We start from the raw sequence: 22,655 nt of genomic DNA, 5'->3' as shown, positions 1-22,655 counted from the left end.
TAAAAAACCCAGCTTCAATCTAAATAATGGCCTGTAAATAAACAGTAAATATTACTGTATTACTGTAATAGTAAATATTACTGTAAATAAATACCTTGTATGCACAGGAACATTAAAAATAGGAATAAGCTATAAGAATGTTATAAATACCCTTGTACATTTTACCAACCCAAACTTGGGCTTGCTTGCCTGTGCACAATAAGGCCCATCTGCTGACCCTGGGTTGTGGTGAAGCAAAGTACAGTGTTTATTGCAGAACACAAGCAACGAGTCTGGGCAGCCAGGCTTAAAAGACCCAAACTCCCCTGTGGTTTTCAGAGAAGGTTTTGTTTTTTGTTGTTGTTTGTTGTGTTTTTTAGCTCGCCAGGCTCCTCTGTCTATTTTCTAGCTAAGAATACTGCAGTGGGTTGCCATTTCCTACTCCAGAGCAGAGAGAGGTTTTAAAGATAGGGAGCAGGGGTACGGGTGCATGGTCAGCTCATGGGCATTTTTCTGATGGGTTAGAGGCGAGGTAATTGGGAGTCGGTACCCGTCAACCTTCTGGTTCCAACCAGTCTGGGATCTATACTTCTGGCAGCACATAGTTCCACCTGGTGGGGATTTCAGTATCTGAAAAACAGCTCAAAGGATATGGCTTAGACTATTATATGTAGCCCGTAAGGAGGAACTTAAGTGTCTTTGACTTTGTTAAATGGCTGAAATATTATTGTTTTGTCTTGCTTGACTGTTTTCCTTTGCTTCCGCATTTTCTCATTTCTCTGATTGAATTTTTTCTTTGGAATTCGGGGAAGGCCTAGGAAGCGAAAGTTTTTCTACAAACAAAAGGCCAGCAGAGGATTTGGAGCCAGGGAGGAGGGGGCCAGTGGGGGAGGAATTATCCCAGGAAGATGGTAGAGGGTCCTGCTCAGTTACATACATTTATTTTTATATCCTCCAATACTCCTCTGCCCCATTTTTTCTCTCAGTGCATTTATTATCTTCTAAAATGTATATACTTTATTTATGTGAACTATCTACCTTCTCTTTCCATACCCCACCCCTCAAACCAGAAGTACATTCCACAAAGACCAAGAAAAGTTCCTGGCTACATGGAGTTAGCCAAGCTGCAAAATCTGAGGGAATGGTCCCTATAAGACTGTCTTCACTTTTGACAGTTGTAAGTTCAGGGGTTTGCAGAACCAGTTCAGATTTGATAATTCACTAAAAGGACTCAGAACTCACTGAAAGCTGTTGCGTTCATGGCTATAGTTTATTACAGAAAAGGGGTAAACATTAAAATCAGCTTGGAGGAGAGACTTACGATACAGAGTCCAGGAGGGGTCCAAATGCATCTCTCCCAATTGTCTGCTCCCCATGGAGTCACAGAGGGTGTTCCTTCCTCCTGGTTGCACTGTATATGTGACAGCGACAGTACATACTGAGTATTGCCAGCTGAGGGAAACTCAGCCGAGCCTGTGGGCCACTACTGGGGTTTGATTACCTGCTGCCTGAATGGCTAACCTTCAGTCTCCAAGGAGGGCCTGGAGGTCAGCCTGTGATCTTTAGTTGCTAGTTCCTCTGGAGACTGGAAGTGATATTGTGTGCCCCAGAGTATGTGCTGTGTTTAGTCACCCAGTTGTGTCCGCCTCTTTGCGACCCCATGGACTGTAGCCCGCCAAGCTCCTCTGTTTGAGCGGATTCTTCAGGCAAGAATACTGGAGTGGGTTGCCATGCCCTCTTCTAGGGGATCATCCCAACCCAGGGATTGAACCCACGTCTTCTGCATTGCAGGTGGATTCTTGACCATCAGAGAGCTTAACACAAATCACATTGTTAGACTGTCCTGTGGCCAGAGCCAGAGTGGGTAACCAGTGACACTCGTATCAGGCAGGACATGCCAGGGACATAGAGATCACCTCCCATCAGTCAGGGGCAAAGGCTAGATCTCTCTGTGTATACAAGGTGAGCTTTTAAGAACATACTGGCACACAGCATATACTCGGTACTAGTGAGTGCCTTGGGATTGCTGGGATTGTGAATTTTTGTTAGTTACCCTTGAACAGGTTTTAGGTGTTCCCTATTATTCCTAGCTTATAGGAATGTAAGGGAGACTTTAAAACAAGAAAATAAAAATAATAAGCAACAGTAAAATGAAAAGTGCAGAATGAGTGCACAGCTAAGCATTCTGAGAATTACCTATCCAGTAGCAGCTTTGCTGAATCTCTTGCAAGTTGCGAAGGAAGATAAATTACTTGGAACACAACACGATCAGACTTTCCAAATCATAACTACCAGTTTGAAGGCTGAAATTTTGAATTACATGCTTACCCTTGTGTGGTACCTATGCTTATAAATGAACATTTAATTGATTGCTTACCGTGAAGTATTGTTCTAAGCCCTTTATTTGAAATAACTTATCTGCTTTATGACAGTAATGTTCTATTATTATCCCCATCTACAGATGAGGAACCTGGGGCACAGAGAAGAATAGGGAACTTGTCTAAGGTCACAAGTAGCCTGTGGCTGAGCCTGCAGTCATGAATATGATACCATCCTGCTTCTCTCTTGTTCAGAGCAGCAGTTGAGAGCTTTCTGAAGGGAGGGAACTGTTGTGTTATTCATGAAACTGACATTATGAATGACTGTGATTGAGGTTTCCATAATTAGTCCTGTAAAATCCAGATAATGGAATAGTGTTTTTCCTTTTCTGATTTTTCCCTTCTGTTCTACCTTTGTTCTGTCAGGTTTGCCTTTTCACCATTGTCTGAGGAAGAGGAGGAGGATGAACAAAAGGAACCTATGCTGAAAGAAAGCTTTGGTAGTGATAAAATTCACCTTTTATTTGTGCTTTTAATATTCTTTTCTGGTTTTTAGAAATAGAGTAAATGAAGTATAACATTGTGAGTATCAAAATCAAGAGACTTTGATATAAGTACGTTTACTCTTTTATAACATGTTATTCTTCAGTTGGGTATGTGGTAAAGTTAGAGGAAAGCAAAAGTAAGGGTATCAGTCTTTAGATGAAACTTCATCTAAAGATGTTCAGTGATTAATGGCACATTAAATGTCCAGTGCTATAGATGAGCTGAAAATTTTACTTTGAACTTTCCAGCACAAATGTAAAGATGAAGAAACTTACCTGTAGTATAATTTAGTGTCAGTAAGCTTAAAATGAAGGTCTTGATATATTTTTGCTGTCAGTGTGGTCACTGACATAGTTAACCATATTTATTTTTTTTTCTTCTACAGAAGGGATGAAAATGAGAAGTACCAAACAAGAACCAAATGGAAATAGTAAAGTAAATAAAGCAGTAAGTATGATATCTTTTCTTTTTGCCCTCTCCTCTAACTCTTGGTGGAGCTTAGCAGTTATGTACAGGTCTTAGTGATTTTTTTTTAACCTATTGTATAATTAACATTTTTAAAAACAGAGATAGCAAGAGATTCTGCTATGTCCTAAAAAAGTTCCAGACCATACTGATGTTTTTGTGTAATGGTTTTCATCAGTGTAATCATAGCCTCATTAATAACCTAAGGTGGTCTTTTTTTGTAGTAAAGATCAAGATTTTTTCAGAACTATAATGAGATATTACCTCATTCTTGTCAGAATGGCCACCATAAAAAAGTCTGCAAATAACAAATGCTGGAAAGGGTGTGGAGAAAAGTGAACCCTCCTGCATTGTTGTTGAGAATGTAAATTGGTACAGCCACTATGGAGAACAGTATGGAGGCTCCTGAAAGGGTTACCATATGACCCAGGGATCTCACCCTTGGGCATGTTTCCAGACAAAACATAATTCAAAAAGATACAGGCACTCCCCCTCCCATGTGCATAGCAGCACTATTCACAATAGCCAAGACATGGAAACAACCTAAATACTCATCAACGGATGAATGACTAAAGATGATGTAGTACATACACGCAATCGAATACTACTCAGCCATAAAAAAGAATGAAATAACGGCCTTTGTAGCAACATGGATGAACAGATTACCATACTAAGTAAGTCAGAAAGGGAAGGACAGATACCGTATTATGTCACTTAAATGTGGAATCTAAAATATGATACAAGCAAACCTATCTATGAAACAGAAAAAGACTCATAGAGAACAGACTTATGGTTGGAAGTGGGGAGGGGTGGGGGAGGGAAGGATTGAGAGTTTGGGATTAGCAAATGCAAGCTGTTATATATAGGATGGATAAACAGCAAGGACCTACTATATAGCACAGGGAACTCTACTGACTAGTCTTCAATGGCCTATAAGGGAAAAGAATCTAAAAGCAAGTGGATATATGTATCACTGCTTCACTTTGCTGTACATCTGAAACTAACACAACATTGAAATTCAACTATACTCCATTATAACATTTTTTAAAATCCTCTGATAAACCATAATGGAGAGAATGTAACTGAACATTTTGCCATATAGCAGAAATTAACACAGCATTGTAAATCAACTATACTTTGATTTTTTTTAAAGAAAAAAGATCAAGATTTCTTCAATCAGCTTTTTTTTTTCTTCAGAACTGTGCATTCACTCAACATTTAAAAGGACTTTACAATTTATTTGATTTTTAAGGCTCAAAGCTTACATGAAGTAAGAACTCTAGGTATTACACTATTGAAAAGAAAGCATTTAGGGATATAAGATACCATTTTATATTTCGTATATATAGTTTACTTTTTCAAATTAAATTATTTGACTTCTATGTTTTCAGTCCTGTTATGTGAATATACTAATTCAGAGTGACAGAAGATTAAATTGAGACCTCTTTAGATCCTTACTTGAGATGTATATTTTGGTGCATTTTAGTAACATCTGGCATTTATGTGTTCTCAGCAGGAAGATGATTTAAAGTGGGTAGAAGAAAATGTTCCTTCTTCTGTGACAGATGTGTAAGTTTTTGAATCATTACCACAAGAATACTTTCTCAAAGTAGTATTTTATTATTTTAAATGAATTGAGCTGAAGAACATAGTAATGAGAATGCTTGTAGTTAACTCTGAAAGTAAAAGATTAAATTATTGGAAATAATTTAAAGTATTAAAAACATTAAAAGATGTGAGAAACTAAAAACTAGGAATGATGTATTAATACAAATGAAAGTAATCCAGATTGTTCATTCAGATGACATTTCTGCTCAGAAAGATTTAGCTATAGGTCTTCCTAAAATCAGTGGGGTAATCCTTTTGGAATTTTTGAGTTCCTTTCGATGTCTATAATGTTAATTAAACATTGGTCCTATTAAAGTCCATACAATTTTAGTAACTGATTCTTGTGGGGTTTTTTGTCTTTTCCTGAAATGTCATTAAATTGTACTCATTATTCCACTATTCTTTATGAACCATTTATGGCTTTATTTTACATTTATCAGTTTGTTTTTCTCTCTGTAGAGCACTTCCAGCCCTTCTGGATTCAGATGAGGTTAGTAATCAAATAATATACACATAAACTTTGTGTCTGGTGGCTTAATAGGCAGTCATCAGTCTTTTGTTCAAGAACACTGATTCATTTGACTCAGTAATGGCCTGGTTTTGTTACCTACTATCAGTACTCTGTGTCACTATTTACAGATAATGAGGATAATTAGTATACTTCTGATGTTTATGTTGTTGCAGTCCATGGGGTCACAAAGAGTTAGACACAACTTCAAGACTGAACAACAACAAAATGTTTATGTTGATTTTTAGTCTTCTAATATGGTTCCATACACTTCGTCTAGAAGGTTTCTCATGAAGTCTTATATAAGACTTGCAGTCTGAGTTCATGGAAACCTCTTCTAGACATGTTCTGAATGTTTAGGTTATCTTGATTTCAGAAAGCCTTTTAAAAGCCTTTGCCCATTGTGACTTACTGTATTGGATTGACTGTTAAAAAATGGTTTCTTCACTTCCCACTGACCTGCTGTGTGGTGCAGCACAGTGTCAGATGCCTTAGCTGTTCTATGCATTCAATTAACTGAGAACTCTACCATTCAGACAAGCCTGCTTACAGAACACTTGGCTTTTTGTGGTGTATTCTCAGTTCTTTCTCTTGGGCGCCACCTTCTGCTTATAATGGGTTGGCCTTCAGGACTTCCCTTTTGGCTTCAACTTTCTGGATGTCCATATTTCAACCAGAGAGGGCTGAGGATGTGAAACCCAGCTGTGCTGTTCAGGGAATATGTGTTTATTGTAGTACTTTTGGTGGCAGACTTCATGGTTTTATATTTTCCTGAATAAAAAAATGGTTCAAGAACTTAAATGAATTACAAGAGAAACAGGTAAAGGACTAGAGTTGAAGAATCTGACTCTTCAACAACATCAGACTCTTCAGCAACATTGGAAGCTAGAAGATAATAGAACAATGTTATTTGAATTCTGAGAAAAATTATTTTCAAACTAGAATTCTATACTCAATTATCAATTGGGGATAAAATAAAGATGTTTTCAGTCATGCAAAAAATAAAATAATTGACATCCTATGTGTGCTTTCCCAGGAAATGTATTCTAAAATAAAATCAGAAAGTATTCTAAAGTAAAATTACTATGTAGATGTTTATTCATAAAATATATGAATATGAGGGAGCTATAAAGAGAAAGACTTTGGATCCAGGAAATCAAGGATCTGACACAGAGGCAGGGATAAATTCCTAGGATGATGATGTAAGAAATTCTCAGTGACAGCTGAGCAACAGGTTTGGAGAGCAGTTAGTCCAGAATGGAACAGGAGAACAGAGAGCTTCAGGGAGGGGTATTTCTAAGAAAAAAATGTGAAAAGGATAGATTTTCTGATGTAATTGATAATATTACAAAGGGATTTATAGTTCTGTCAGAGTTTGGGAAAAATGAAGACTAAAGTAAAATTCCTGTGTAGTTACTGTGAAATTTAATAGTATTACATTAATCTTTTCAATTGAAACAGCATATTATAAATACTGTTTTATAATCAAATGTAATTCTTTACATGATTTTAAAAAATTATAATGGAAAACACATAAAATCTACCATTCTAACCTTTCTCAAGTGCAAAGTGTTAATTTATATGTGCATTGTTGTGCAACAGATGTCTAGAACTTCTTCATCAAATGTAATTTTAATCAGGATATACTGTAGTTTGTCTATACAGTCTTATATTTTTGGACACAATTCTTTCTAGTATTGTTACAATAGCAGAGATGGTAGAAGCTAAATCTTTGCCCATATCCTTGACTCTTTCGTTAAGTTAAATTCCTGAATCACAGGAGGTACACATTTTTATTAAAGCTTAAGTGACTCTAAAATACACAGTTCCTTTTGATTTGTGGCTTGTTGTCCAGAAGCCTAGAGATTTTGCTTCAGTTAATCTTTGGACTTGGACATCTGTATGTTTCAAAATCTTCATAGATGATTAGGAAGCATTGCTCTAAATAGCTAATGAACATAAGCAAGTACTTAAGAAAACCTGGGATCATTTTTGTAAAAGATATTTGGAATGTAGACCATTTAAAATTAATATACTTAAAATAACTTTTTCCTCCCTAGGAACGAATGATCACGCACTTCGAAAGATCCAAAATGGAGTAAAGAATGGGAAGATTTGCAACTGAGGATCGCTAGGACCTGGAAAGAGATCAGCTTCTGTGTTAGTCACTGCACTGCTCCATGGGATTAAAGGAGGCAATGAGATCTTGATCTGTTCCTTGATCTTTTTGCACTGGAGCTGGTGAGAGGTGTTGGAACAAGGAGAATATTCTCTTGAAAACAAGTTCATAGGATGAAAAGAATCTACAAGTTTTTCATTTGCAGCATTGATGCCCCTTTCCCTCCCACACCCTGACATGGATGTTTATGCAACTTGTGTATGTTGTTCCTAAACCTTCTATAATGTTTAAATTGTTTAATCTGTCAAACTAAAAAATTTAACATCCTCTGAAGAACTGTGACATCAACGCCATAATATGTAATATCCAGGAGCAACTGCCTGTAATTTTTATTTATTTAGGGAATTACATAGGTGATGGGTGAAATTGTTAATTATCTTTGCGTTTCCTGGGAAGCCAAGGTTAAATCTTGCAGAGGTAGTTTAGAGGGGGAAAAAAAAAAAGTCCTGCGTTAAGGAGCCACAGTTCTATCAGTGATTAAAAGAGCAACAACAGACAACAAAGGGAGAGAGAGAGAGACTGTTACAGTGTGATTTAGATCATTTGAAGAAGCAAAATCAAGTGCAATTTTGTTTACAAATGGTGTATATTAAAGATTTTTCTATTTCAGATGTACTTTAGAGAGAAATATTAGCTTAACTCTTTTGACATCTGCTATTGTGACACATCCCATTGCTGGCAATGTGGTGCACACTCCAGAACTTTTAACTACTGTTTTGTAAGCCTTCAGGGGCAGCGTTGTGGAGTCCTGGGCAGTGCTCTGTTTGCCTTCATGCCTTTCCCTGGGTGTTGCACTAGACGCAGAAAGGCACTCCATCATAAGTGCATGTGAGCGAGCACCCTGCTAAAGGGGTCATAATGCTTCAGAAGCAGGAGCTAATATAAAGGAACAGGTCCTTCTTTTCTTAAACGGTTTTTTCTGCATGAAATAATGTGGAGGCCCTGGACTGCTGCTCATTTTTTAGGATTGTACTTGTATCTGGTGTTGGCTTAGGGATGGTTTATAAGAAACATCACAAGGTGATGGGATTCATTTGAAGCACTATTATTTGTTCGAATGATTTTGTCCAATTTTGCCTTCCCAAGATTTTTTGTTCTACATAGAAAGTTCATGCCACTTTTTAATATTAAAAAGTTTTAACAAAATTCATGTTTTTGTCACTTTTTTTCCAAGACTTTCTCTGAAGACCCTTCTTTCTCCACACTCTCATTGAATTTTCCTTCCTTGGTTTTTATTCTATATTGTCTTATTTTCTGTTAAAATCAGTGACCATGTGACTACAATCTTCACTAAAGTGTTTATATAACATTTCTCTAGCTGTTTGGTATGGTGATTAACAACAACAACAACAAAAATCACCTAGATAGTATCTCTTAAGAAACAATACAAACTGCCTATTCTCGGGTTAACCTATTTGCAAACAGCTGGTATTAACTTTGTGTGCTTCTGTTCTTCCACACCAAAACTCAGCAAGTGAGTAGTGGTCATAATGCAGCAAGATAATTGGTCATATATTTTTGAGACTGGTTAGATATCAATTTGAAACTAGGCAAAAACCCCCGTTTTTTTTTTGAAACACCACATGGCTTGCAGGATCTTAGTTCCCCCACCAACAGTGAAAGTGCTAAGTCCTAAGCACCGGACTGCCTGGAAATTTCCAGAAACCTACTGTTACAAGCAGGGGTGTATAGCACAAATTCTATAGCCTGGTAATTCCATTTTCTCATGACGTGTTAATGTGATTGGCTGTAGTGTATCAGTTCTTAGACTAGGTTCAGAAGGAATTTATATTATCACATTGGCCTGTAACCAACTTAAGAGTCTACATTGTTTGTTTTGGTCTTGAACTGGAACTACAAGGAGCAGGCCTTCTAGCAGAACAGCTGGTAATTCTACATTTTCAAGGTGTTCGGTTCCTATGGGGAAAATTAGCCCCAAGATTTCTTTAGCAATTTTTGTGTTTCTTACTACTTGAAAATACTTCATTTGATTATCAGAAACAGTATTTGATAAAGATGGGATAGTATTCCTCATTTACAGATGAAGAAACAAAGTGACCAGGGCTGTAGGGTTTTTGTTTTTTAATATGGTTATATCACAGACTCACTCCTTTTTTTTTTTACACTTTGCTTTAAACCAAATGCTTCACTTCACAGCATACTAGCTGTTTTCTTGGGGGTAAACGGCCAGATACAGATCATTCTTGCATTCATTCTCAAACTTTTAAGTTCATGGACTCACCTTGGGGACTTAATAAAACACAGTTGGATCACCACCCACCCCTCCCGCCTTCAGTGTTTGAGTCAGTAGGGCTGGATGAGGTCTGGGACTGCCTTTCTAACAAGTTCCCAGGTGATGCTGACCTAGGGACCATACTTTGAGAACCACTGGCCTCGATAAGCCCCTAAAATAAAATATAAGGGAAAGTTACTCCGAATTAGTTGGGTTTATAATGGTAATACTAAAAGTACCATTGATTGAGTGCTTAGAATGTCAGCTGTTGCTAAGCTCACAAGGTTAGGTACACAACACTACCGTCACTTTCCAGATACAGAACTAAGGCTTCTAGAGATTGTTTCTTAAACGCCACAGCTCCTGAGCTCATTTCCTAAATAACAGGTCTCCATCCCAAGTCTAACTAACGCCAAAGCCTGAATTCTTCATCATGCTCTGATGCCCAAAACAGTTCAAAGATTAAGATCCCTTTTCCACCTTGTTAAACCCATGACCACTCGGGCTCCACGATGGTCCAGCGAAAAACGCGAACCCAGGTACCAGATCACTCCTGGAGGTTGCGCTAGGAACCGGGGCGGAAGGGGCGGAACTTCAGCTGCGGAAGGGGCGGGCTTAACTCTGCAGGAAGTCCGGTGTTGTTGATAGCCCTATTGCCCAAGGGCCAGTAGCCGAGGTCCCCACTCTTCCCTGGTCCTGATTCCGGTCCCACACCCGACCCGGCACAATCCGGTTGAGGCTGTGGCGGCGACTGCGCCTGCCGCCATGCACGACGCCTTCGAGCCGGTGCCGATTCTAGAAAAGCTGCCTCTGCAGATCGACTGTCTGGCTGCCTGGGGTGAGACGAGGGGCCAGGTGGGGTCAGCGCGGGAGCGGCTGAGACCTTTCACGAGGCTAGGGAAGTGGACGGCCTCTGGCTGTGTGGACTCTGGTCGGGTGTCCTCCAAGAGGGGCCTAGGATGAGGGGAGGCAGAGCACTGTTGACAGCGAGGGCGGTGGAGCTGTTTGGGCGATCTCCGGGGATCCAGGCATTTTAGGGATGTTCACCTGCCCTTGCTCTCGGTAGGGAGTTGGGGGTGGAACTTTCCTTATTAACTACTCAGTTTTGGCTCATTTCTGTTCCCAATAAGTCTTCAGTTTGGGTAACAAAGTTCCACAGAAGTTTTCAGACTGCTAGGGGCTTGAACTCGTTCAGACTGTGTTGTTTTCCAGATGAAAGACAACACTGTTTTGCTTTTTGTTTGCTTGTTTTGCATTGAACAAGTTAGCAGCTATGTCTTTTTCCCCTTAATGGCCACTCATCACTTACTTCTAACTACTGTAGCTAACTTGTTACTCTCCACTTTTAATCTAGCCAAGTGGTTGATTGTCTCATAATCAAAATGCCCAAGTTACCTAACTCCTATAAGTAGAAGAGGGTCATTTCAGGCTGTCAGGAAACCTAACCCATAAAACGTTGCATGATCCACTTGGGATTGGCCAGTACAGAAAGCAAGATCAGGTGTCTCTGTTCTAGAATACAAATGGTTTCTGAAATAAACCTTGACTCCTGTGAACATTATGCTCCTATCCACGAGTGTTTGTGTGTCTGATAACCAAAGACCAAACAGAAGTAATTTCAGTCTTTCCTGTTAATGTCCAGGTCCTAGAAATCAAGGTGGCTCAGAACCTTAATCAGATCTTACACTGAGCTGAGTATCATGATGGGCTTGGTGGAATCTTGGTGGTAGCTGGCATTCTATTCATTGTCATGGACAGTGCCACTCAGTCAGAATTCTTCACATCCTTTTCAGTAAGGTACCTTCACTACATATCTTATTAATGTGTGCACCCCCGCCCCCACTCTCCCCCAGCTGCCATGGACCTCTTTTTTCAATTTTATTTTGTGAAATATAGTTGATTTACACTGTTGTGTTAATTTCTACTGTATAGCAAATGATTCAGTTTTACATATATTATACATTATTTTTCATCTTCTTTTCTGTTATGGTTTTCACAAGATACTGAATATAGGCCCCTGTGCTATACAGTAACAGTGTGGTTGTTTAGCTCTGGGACTTTGTAAAGTCACCACCTCCACAGCAATCTGCCCTAGGGTTAAGGAGAGAATCCTACTTCCTCCAGGTATCTCAAGAAAACTTCCACTTTTCTGTCATTAAATGCTCTCAGTAAAAATTTAAAATAAGTAGAGGAGAAAAAAAAAAAAAGAAATTGAAAACATGAAAGATCTGACACTCAGCACAAAGGGGATCACTCCCCTGTTTCTTTGTCAAGTGTGTATTAAGTGCCTGCATGGGCCAGTCTCTCTGCTAGAAAGAGGAACCCAAAGATGAGTAAGAAACAGTGCCTGTGCTCCTGGGACACACAGTGGCAGACAAAGAAATGTGAACAGATTACAATACAAGGTAAATGATAACAGAGACTTATGCTGCCTAATATGTGATCATGGAGGGAAGGCTAATTCACTCAGCCTCGGACATATGTTTCTGAAAAGGATGGATACAGCCGCTTGCCACACTCCACTTAGCTTGTCAGAATCCTTGACCCTGATACCCTGTGGGACTAGTAGTCCACATATTTCAGGCTCTTTCACCAACTGCAGTTTGTTACCATAAAGATTTTCTGTACCTGTGCTTTCCAGAAACAGCTTTTGAAATGGTAGGTAGCTTTTGGCCTGTCTAAACTCCAGCAAAACAGGAGAAACACCTGTTGCCTACGAGATTGATGCCCTAGGTATTGGGCTGTGAGAGGCCATTTACTGCCTTGTGCCTCAAAACTACTTTATTTTCAGGCTTTAGCCGCAGTAAATAGTGCTGTTTCTAGTTTTTACCCCTTCTGTCTACATTGTGACCTTAGGTGGAAAGTTCATCCAGGAACCTCCAGGCTTCTGGAGGGCCAGACAGTATTTGAGCTGGATGATGTCATAGAACCACCATAATCCCATCTTCTGGGACATGGAAGTGAGGAAGATACTGATGGTGATGAGGAGGAGGAGGAAGACTTCTCCTGAGTTGTAGAATCCGTACAAACTCCAGAGTTGTAGAATCCAGCTGCCTCTTCAGCATCTTCATTTGGATATCTGGTTGCGTGGCCAAAACAGTTCCTGACTTCAAAACGTGCCCGTCCCCCGTATCCCATTATCTCTCCAAACAGAAATGGCATTTCTGTTTACCCATTTGGCTAAACCCCAAAGCCTTGGAATTATCCTTGACTTCTCTTAATCTCTTATACACCACATCCAATCCATCAGCAAATCTTATCTGTTCCACCTCCTGAGAAATTCTACAATCCAGTTGCTTCTCTCCATCTCTACTGTTCACTGCTGTTGATGAAGGCACCAGTCTTTCCCATCTGAATGACTATAATAGTCTTCTGACTCATCACCCTGGGTTTGCCATTGTGCTGTTTGCAGTCTTCTATCCACATAGAGGTAGAGAGATCCTTTGAAAACGTCATCTATTTGCATCTCTCCTCTACTCAAAACCCTCCAGTAGCTTCACATCACAATTGGAATAAGTTCCAAAGTCCTTAACATGACTGGCAACACCTGTCATGATCAGGCCTCTAGTTATGTTCCTGGTTTTTCCCTGTGGTGTTATCCCTTGCTCCTCTCTGCTACTAGTTACATGGTCGTTCTTGTTCCATGAACACAAAAAGCATGTAACTATCTCAGGGCCTTTGCACTTGCTGCTTCCTCTGCCTGACAGTCTCTTGTCCTAGATATATGGCTCATTCCTCATTTTGTTTGCTGAGATATCACATAAATCAGCAAGACCTTCCCGAGCTATTGTGTATAAAAGAAAATGCCACATCCACCAATGTGCTACTCTTTTGCTCAGCCTTATCTTATCATAGAAGCCTCTTACTGCTATTTTATGTTATTATTGTCTCTGTCATTCCATATTAGAGTATAAGTTCCTTCAGAGCAACAACTTCATTTTGTACATAGGTTTATTTACTGTGCCTAGAAGAGTTCCTGACTCATAATGGATACTTATTAAATATTTGTTTAATTGACTAATAGTAAGGGCTTTCATTGTTGAGTACTAATAACAACTCCATTTTCCAGAGGAAGAACCTGAAAATTTAAGTAGTTTTTCCAAGGTAAATTCAGTAAATCATATCTGATTCTAGAGCTTGGTTCTCAAACTTTAATGTATATTCAGAGCCTATAACAAAAAATGTAGGTATGTGTGTGTGTATCTGTATGTGTGTATACCAAATCATTTGTATTTGTTTTCCAAAGAAACAATGGAAAAATAAGTCAAGGTTGATTAAAATGGTTACTTACAGCAGAAGGAAGAGAACAAGGTGAAGTGGACAGGATGGACTTCTCATAGTTTTAGCTTTGGAATTAGGTAAATTTCTCATATAATGAAAAAATTTAAAAATGCAAATTTCAGGGCACCACTGCAGAATCACTGCATCAGAATCTCTGGGAGCTTGGCTCAGGACTGGGCATTTTTAATAAGTCCAAGTGATTCTGACACAGCGAATTAGGGGCTGCTGCTTTGAGAAACACTGTTCTTTGCCCTGTGACTCAAAGAAGGGAAGTGAGCACTACCCTGTTCATCTCTGTACTCCCTGCCATGTTCAGCAGTGGGGGTTTATCGCATGCATTTGGACTGAGCGGCACTGTTGGATCAGAGAAGGCAATGGCACCCCACTCCAGTACTCTTGCCTGGAAAATCCCATGGATGGAGGAGCCTGGTGGGCTGCAGTCCATGGGGTCACTAAGAGTCGGACACGACTGAGCGACTTCACTTTCACTTTTCACTTTCATGCATTGGAGAAGGAAATGGCAACCCACTCCAGTGTTCTTGCCTGGAGAATCCCAGGGACAGGGGAGCCTGGTGGGCTGCCATCTATGGGGTTGCACAGAGTCGGACACAACTGAAGCGACTTAGCAGCAGCAGCAGCAGCACTATTGAATGGGGAGCTTTGCTAGGGTAATTGTGAGCTATAGGGCTCCACCTTCCCTCCCAGGAGGAATGGTGTCTGTGATCCTGTGGCTCAGGATTAGGCCATTGGGAGTTTTCTAGGGCTGACTCTCCTTTGTTTTTGCCTGTGTTGCCCGTTTGTATAGTGTGTTCCACTTTCTGACGTGCAGTGTTGAGTCACAGAAGAGACTGTCCACCTACCCCATGCTCTGCCTGCCCTGCAGGCTTTTCACGTTCAGTGTTTTGCACGCACGGCTATGTTGTCTGGTGACATAGAGCATGCGTGGGTTGGTCCTCTGGTCACCTGAGCCTGGGTTGGTCCTCTGGCCTTGGGTTGGTTCTCTGGCCACCAGAACCCGTTGACTTCTGTAACCAAATCAGGCCTCGTCAGAGCTCTATGCCATAGTTATGTCTGGATGATGGCACTCGTTTTCCTTGACTTTGAATATTAAAAATGAATATGTGTGTGGTGCTTTTACTAGTTAAAGTGTTTCAAAACGTTGCATGTATGATCAATGCATTTTCGTCAGCATCTCCAGAGGAATAATTGAGAAAGGTCAAATAAAATTTCAATTAAAAAAATTTTTAAGAAGTTTTTTCTCTTAATATTTATTTATTTCATTTGGCTGCATTGGGTCTTAGTTGCTGCATGTGGGATTCCCGTTGCAGCTCTCAGGCTCCAAGGCATGTGGGGTCCTAGTTCCTCATCCAGGGATCAAAGCCTTGTCCTCTGCCTTGCAAAGCAGATTCTTAACCACTGGACCACCAAGGAAGTCCCTCAATTAAAATTTTTTTTAATTTTTCAATAAATTCATTTGATTCCGTTTTATCACCAGTAGAGTAGACATTTGATAGAAATGTCTATTGGCAAATAAACATTTCAGTACAAATGGAAAACACACCCTTGGAAACCATGCTTAGGAGTTTGGCTTCATATTTTGGCAGTCCAACTTCATGAGGATTTTTTAAACCCCGATCTGACAGCATTGGAGATGTGCTTTAAGGTCAGAGACGGCAAACACGGAAGGACACACAGCATGAGACCGGCCGAGGGGTCCCCGGGGACTCTGGGAGACGGCTGCTGCCAGGTACCTTGTAGAGGTAGAGTTGATAGGCCTTGCAGACCTGGGTAGTTGATACACCTGTTGAAAGAGGTAAAGAAAAACGGACACTGGCAGGTGTTTGGGGGTCACAGTGGAGAGGATGGGGAAGATGGTGAACGTTATGTTGCCCTGTTTGCTGTAGGTTTTTGTGTGTAAGTGAATTTTTTAAAAATTTTGTTTTATTTGTATTTGAAATATTAGTGGGTGTCCTGAAAATCAACTTTAATATTATCAATTGCTTGGTACAGTGATATGTATTAATATAAGTAAAGTTCTAAACGTAATGCGTTTTTCAAAGCAGGCCTTGTGAACTGCACTCGTTTTTTGCCCCATGTTCTGCTCTGACATACATCACCAGTGTTCCACTGGAGCTAGTGTTATTTCTCGTTTCCACTTATGTCATTGAGAGCACACTATCTTACTTTCTGTGTCTTGCCTTTACTTTAAAACCTAAAAGAGGACAGAGTCATTATCTTTTTCTGGAAGACTAAGGACATCAACCTGGAGTGGCTCCAGACCTGTTTTATAAACATAACCGTACTTTTCAGATAGCCTGTGGCTAACACCCATTGTTTTGAGATGAGATGCCTTAATAAGTGCATCATAACATGTGCTTCATATCAGGGCTTCCCTGATAGCTCAGTTGGTGAAGAATCTGCCTGCAAATCTCCCTGGTTTGATTCCTGGGTCGGGAAGATCCCCTGGAGAAGGGATAGGCCACCCACTCCAGTGTTCTTGGACTTTTCTTGTGGCTCAGCTGGTAAAGAGTCTGCCTGCAATGTGGGAGACCTGGGTTCGATTCCTGGGTTGGGAAGATCCCCTGGAGAAGGGAAAGGCTACCCACTCCAGTATTCTGGCCTGGAAAATCCCATGGAAAGTCCATGGGGTCGCAAAGAGTTGGACACGACTGAGCAACTTTCACTTTCAGCATATGGCTAAGGGTAAGACAAATTGGGGTTGGGATCCTGTCTCTGCTACACATGTCTTACTAAATGTGTGACTCTGGACAAGTTACTTATTCCCTAGGCCTCAACTTCCTCATCTATAAAATAGAGATTTAAGTTAAGGACATACTGGAACTTCCCTGGCGGTCCAGTGGTTAAGACTCCATGCTTCTACTGCAAGGGGAACCAGTTCCCTGGTTGGGGAACTAAGATCCCACATGTAGTATGGCCAAAAGTTCTTTTAAAAAAGAAAAAGGCATACTTCAAAGGATAGTTGTTATAGCATGTGATAAGTGCTTAGCATTTCCCGGAATACAATGCATCCTCAGTAAAATTTGTCTATGCCATTATCCAATATTTTCTTTTACAAAGGATCTAGAAGTTTATGAAGGGAATGAGTGACCTTTATGTTACAACATCAAAAAGCCAAGGAAATATCTGTACATGCTTAATTTAGCTTAATTATTTAATATAAATCTATCAGGGTAATTATTTAAGTCCTTTCAGAACCTTTTGACTTTTAGCCAAGACCAGTGTCTCCCAAAATGCTATCTCTAGACAAACATTATAAGCATTGTCTGGGGACTTATTAGAAATGCAGATCCCCAGGCCCACTTCCAGACCTACTGAATCAGAAACTGAGGGCAAGGGCTACTAATCTATTTTAATAAATCCTCAAATAATTCTGATGCACATCAAAATTTAAGAACCAGTAACCAAGCCCATCTTTTCTTTCTTTCTTTTTTTTTTCAGTAAGAGCTTTATTGAATATAATTCATATACCATACAACTCACCCATTTAAAGTGTACAATTTGGTGGTTGTCAGTACATTCACAGAGTTGTGCAAATATCACCACAGTCAGTTTCAAAACGTTTTTGTAACCCTGAAAAGAAATCCCATTTCTTTTTCCCCAAGCCCACTAGCCCCATTCTTCTTAAGCCCACCAGCTCTAGGCAACCACTAATCTTACTGTCTCTCGATTTGCCTATCCTGGACATTTCATGTAATATAATAGAAGCATGCAACATGTAGCCTTTTTTGTCTAGCTTCTTTCATTTAGTATAATATTGTCAGATCCTTCCGCATTGTAGCATATGTCACCACTTCATTTCTTTTAATGACTGGAATAGTCCATTGAATGGATATGCCACATTTTGTTTATCCACCCATCCGTTGGTGGATACTTAGGCTGTTTCCACCTTTTGGCTATTGTGAATAACACTGCTATGAACACTTATGTACAATTTTTTGTGGGAACATATGTTTTCGTTTCTATGATGTGTATACCCATGGGTTTTGGAATTGCTGGGTCATACAGTAACTCTGTGTTTAGTCTTTTATGAAACTGTGAGATTGTTTTCCATAGGGCTGCAATTTTATTTTCCTGTGAACAATGTATGAACATTCTAGTTTCTTCACATCTTTGTCACACTTGATACTATCTGTTAGACCATCTTTTGAGATAGTCCTGTAAGCTTCATGTGCTATGGCACAGGGAAACATACCTCGTCTTATGTTTATGCTACCCATTTGATGATTTTATAAACTTCTATCATATTTTTAGTCAGTTTCATTTTGAAACAATGAAGCTGGCAGCATTTTTCATTCTCTGATATGTCTCACCTACTTCAATAAATATTGTTTTCAATTATTTGATTCTCAAACATTTCTTGAATATAAACATTTCTTAGTTTTGCAAAACACATATTATCAAAGCCAACTCATTTTCTCAACCCTTTGATTTCTGATTATAAGCCCCAACTAAGGAAACAGGGTCTTACTAAAGCTGATGGTCCTTTTCTTTTTCAGAGGAATGGCTGCTTGTTGGAACAAAACAAGGTCATCTTCTTCTCTATAGGATTCGGAAAGACGTTGGTAAGTGGCAACTTTTCAGAACCAAGCAGGAAGTGGCTTACTACTCAAGTTAAAAAAAAAAAAAAGGTAGTCAACTGGTATACAGCTGTGAAATCAATGATTACTGGACCATTGAAAAGGTGAGTGGGGGTTGGTGGTAGCACAGTGGAAGAGCGGGGAGTGGGGAGAAACTTGTGAGACTCTCAAGGGTTTTCTCTTTTTTTCAGACTATGTTCCCATATCACCTTCTGGGAGGTGGGGCTGGATGTGTTTTCCCTTCTCACTTGTTGGAGACTCAGGCCAGAAATAAGAAATATTACAGGAATAGAATTCTTGTGTAAATGATGTGATAGAAGGGGAAGAAAAGTTAGGAGCTGTTGATTTTAAAGATCGTATTAAACTTCTTCGGGGCAGGCTAGGGCAGAGAGGACCTGGGTTTAGTCAGGCTTTACTTCTCTGACATGTGACTCTGAGTAGGTCCTTTCCACGGTCAGTTTCCTCTTCTATAAAGTATCTCACAAAATTCCTGGGGTCGGATGCAAGGACTTGGAAAACTAAAACTTTAATTGAATATTTCTGTCAGTAAAAATGTAGAAAGTGAAAGTCGCTCAGTTGTGTCCAGCTCTTTGCGACCCCATGGACTATACAGTCCACGGAATTCTCCAGGCCAGAATACTGGAATGGGTAGCCTTTCCCTTCTCCAGGGGAACTTCCCAACCCAGAAATTGAATCAGGGTCTCCTGAATTGCAGGCAGAATCTTTTACCAACTGAGCTATCAGGGAAGCCTCTAAAAGTATTTGAAGTTTATTCTGTTAGAGTGCCCTCTAGTGGGGAAAAAGCATCTCACTCCCTTTTCCTAATTTTATTTCTGTTCTGTTTGTAGAAAATTTATGTTTGTATATTATACCCTGGAGATACATACTATAGGAATAAGCTGTTAAAGCCAGAGTAGGTTGAACCATATAAAATTGTCATTATTTGGCTATATTAGAAGAAACAGAATTTCATGGCTTTCAACCTGATATATAACTTTCCATAGTAAATAGCTTACTGTAAGAGTGGAAATAGAGCATTCTCTTTGGAGCTTGTAACAAGGGTAACATATTGGAGAAAAAGAGCATCTTACCGGGTGTAAGGGAGGAAAGAATTCTTTTTTACTCTTACCCATCTTAGGTTGACTGGATGAGGAGCTGTAAATCAGAGAAGCACCAAGACAAAGGAAGAGGACTTTGAGTTTCTAGAGTGGCAAATTATGGGAAGGCAAATATATGGGGAAACTAGCTGGAGATAAAGTTGTTGGTAGATTGCTCTGGTGTAGTCTCTAGGCTGATAAGGGTCTAGAGTTGTCTCTAAATTAAATGTTGCCCTTGGTAGAGAGGGGAGAGAAGGGACCTTTGTAAATTTATGTCTTGCTCTTTGGCAGATGGGGGTGGGTAGAGAGCTTTTCTTGTATCTGCTGCACCTCAGTTACCTTCAGCTCAAAATAATCTTTGTGTCAGAGAAGCATATGTCAGGGTGGTATATTCTGCTTCCCTTCACTGGTATAATAGGGAAGGAGGATGGTAGTCAAGTTCAGTGGTGGGGTAGGAAAGGAAACCAGAAGATCAAATTAGGCCCCTACACATGAACGAGTTCTATTCCAAGAGCACGTTCGTAAGTCCTGTTTGTTTGTAAGACCAACAAAGTTGGCCTGGGTACCCAACTAACACAATTGGAGGGCACAGGCTGCAATTTCAGCACAACCTGACGCTGATGGAACGCACGTTTGCATCTTTGAAAGTTTACAACTTGAATGTTCGTATGTAGGAGACATCCTATATTTCATTTCAAGTTTTTTAACTTTAAATCAATAGTCTGCCAACTTGTTCCCAAAAAGGACTAAATGTTACCCCAAAACTGGGTTCGCCTCTTGGTGGGTGTTGAGCAAAAAGACACAAGCAAGAAAGAGAGTGGAAGAAGGAAGGATTTATTACTTGTTGCAACTAAGGAGAACACAGGAGATCTTTCCCAAAGCAGCATATCCCCAAGCAGCAAAATTGGGAAAGTTTTTTTAAGTTAAGGGACTTGGGTAGTTGAGAGTTGAAGCTTTAGTTGAGTGAAGTCAAGAGGGTCTGAGAAGATCAATATCATTATCCTTTTTGGGTGGGGGGTAGTGGGGACAGGTGTTAAATTCTGCAAAATCTCAAGAAAGTAGGCTAATCTTTACCATTGAAACAGAACTGGGAGTCTTGATACCTGCTTGTTGTCTTTGCTGTTGTGACTTCTCTTGCCTGATAAAGGTTTGTTCTTTTGTTCCCTTAAGACCATTATTACTGAGACCTGGCAGGGACAAGCACTGTGGTCAGGTTTACATTACACAATGGCTTAGGGGAAGAAAAATGGCTTCTTTTATGTCAAGAAAACCATGACTGATTCTCTTTCTCTGGGAGCCCCTATCTTATCTACTTACAGAAATAGTAAATATTTGGGGCTTTTCAGGTCATAAGGTCTCTGTCATGATTATTCTGCTACTGTAGCAAAAGAGCATGGATGTGGCTGTGTGCCAGCAAAGCTTTATTTATAGAAACATATGGAGGACTAGGTTTGACCCCCCAGACAGTACTTTGTTGGCCCTTGCTTTACATTTTTCAAAGCCAGAATATTTGTATTCTGTGATATCAACCCAGTCTATAATTTAAAAATTAAACCTACCTTTGATTTTATTCAACATTAAGCAACTCTGTTTTGACCCTTTACTGTGAGCTCAGATGATGTACAAGGCAGGGAGATAAGAGAATCTAATATTCTTATCCCAAAAGATAATCACTTCTTTGTGCCATCATTCTGATAAAGTAACTTGTTTAATATATCATTTCTGTATAAGTGATGAGGAATTGAAAACTGGACTCTAAAAGTAAACTTTTCAACATAGTATAGGCTCAAACTGGTAATGTTAATGTTAATCTGACTTGGAACCCTGGTGGTGATTGTTCCTTCCCCAATTCATCATGTAACCCTTGACAGGTTAGTTACTTTTCCTCAGTTTCCCCACAGGTCACTGGGATAGCAATATTAACTTACCTTAGTTAGGAAATCAAACTCTAATTAGAAGCCTCACTTCTCCATATACCCTTAGAGAACAGCTCAGTTCTAAGCCACTTCTGTTCTGTTTATCAGCCAGAAATAGACCTGGGCCTCTATGAATCAGCCATGGAACTAGCTGCATTTCTACATTTGAGATATTCCAAACTAAAACCACTAGTTGGCATTTTTTGGGAGTTCCAGTCCTTTATATCTCAGCACAGAAGGAATTCAGCGAGAAGCACAGTAAAAAATAGGGAGTGATTTATTAGAATAGGACACCTGTGAGACTTACAATCGGGTGGGGAGGGTGCTGTACCTCAAGAACTTAGTGGGCTACAGTTTTCTAATCAAAGGAAAAGTGGGGAGAGGGGAAAAAGCCACCTTCTTCCTCATTCTTGAGCAGATCTCACACTTCCGTCATCTGCTCTTCCTCCACGCTAGGTCAGGGAGTTTTCTTGTCCTTCGTGGTCAAACTGGGACTATCATGGAGCGATAGAAGGGAACAAAATAGGCAATAACATATACTAAAAATGGCAACATATCTGAGGTTTCAATATAATGTCACTTTTTCCTCATATTTTTGTTTTTAGTATGTGCAGAGAAGTGTGACCTAGGAATCATTAATTCATTTAGCTCACTGGGCAAGATGTGTGTCTCATGCACCATTGTTTTATTGTTTGGAGGCATGTTTCCTGTTTCTCTTGGCTGATTTTGTGGTTCCCAGGTGGTGCTAGTGGTAAAAAACCCGCCTGCAGATGCAGGAGACATAAGAGACCATGGTTTGATCTCTGGGTCAGAAAGATCCCCTGGAGGAGGACATTGCAACCCATTCCAATATTCTTGCCTGGAAAATCCCTTGGACAGAGGAGCCTGGCAGGCTACAGTCATGGGGTTGCAAACAGTTGGACATGA

At 39.9% G+C, this 22,655-nt stretch overlaps 2 protein-coding genes across 3 annotated transcripts in view; both read left to right on the top strand.

Annotated features, from left to right (window-relative positions):
* The window catches only part of TMEM87A (transmembrane protein 87A), a 38,864-nt gene extending 30,113 nt beyond the window's left edge, over positions 1–8,751 (top strand). For both annotated transcript variants that reach the window (XM_010848017.1, XM_010848016.1), the window contains exons 16-20: positions 2,724–2,797; positions 3,229–3,290; positions 4,822–4,877; positions 5,376–5,406; positions 7,485–8,751. In XM_010848017.1, the coding sequence (XP_010846319.1) occupies positions 2,724–2,797; positions 3,229–3,290; positions 4,822–4,877; positions 5,376–5,406; positions 7,485–7,526 (265 nt within the window). In that variant the 3' untranslated portion in view covers positions 7,527–8,751. The remainder of the gene's footprint in view (positions 1–2,723; positions 2,798–3,228; positions 3,291–4,821; positions 4,878–5,375; positions 5,407–7,484) is intronic.
* A 1,721-nt stretch (positions 8,752–10,472) lies between these two features.
* The window catches only part of VPS39 (vacuolar protein sorting 39 homolog (S. cerevisiae)), a 45,859-nt gene continuing 33,676 nt past the window's right edge, over positions 10,473–22,655 (top strand). Inside the window, exons 1-2 of the mRNA XM_010848012.1 lie at positions 10,473–10,674; positions 18,635–18,700. Of these exons, the coding sequence (XP_010846314.1) occupies positions 10,602–10,674; positions 18,635–18,700 (139 nt within the window). The 5' untranslated portion in view covers positions 10,473–10,601. The remainder of the gene's footprint in view (positions 10,675–18,634; positions 18,701–22,655) is intronic.

Source organism: Bison bison, unplaced genomic scaffold (assembly GCF_000754665.1).
Source record: "Bison bison bison isolate TAMUID 2011002044 unplaced genomic scaffold, Bison_UMD1.0 scf7180017864259, whole genome shotgun sequence".
Taxonomy (NCBI): Eukaryota; Metazoa; Chordata; class Mammalia; order Artiodactyla; family Bovidae; genus Bison; species Bison bison.
The sequence above is the reverse complement of the archived record's forward strand: the minus strand, read 5'-3'. Positions and strand labels throughout refer to the sequence as shown.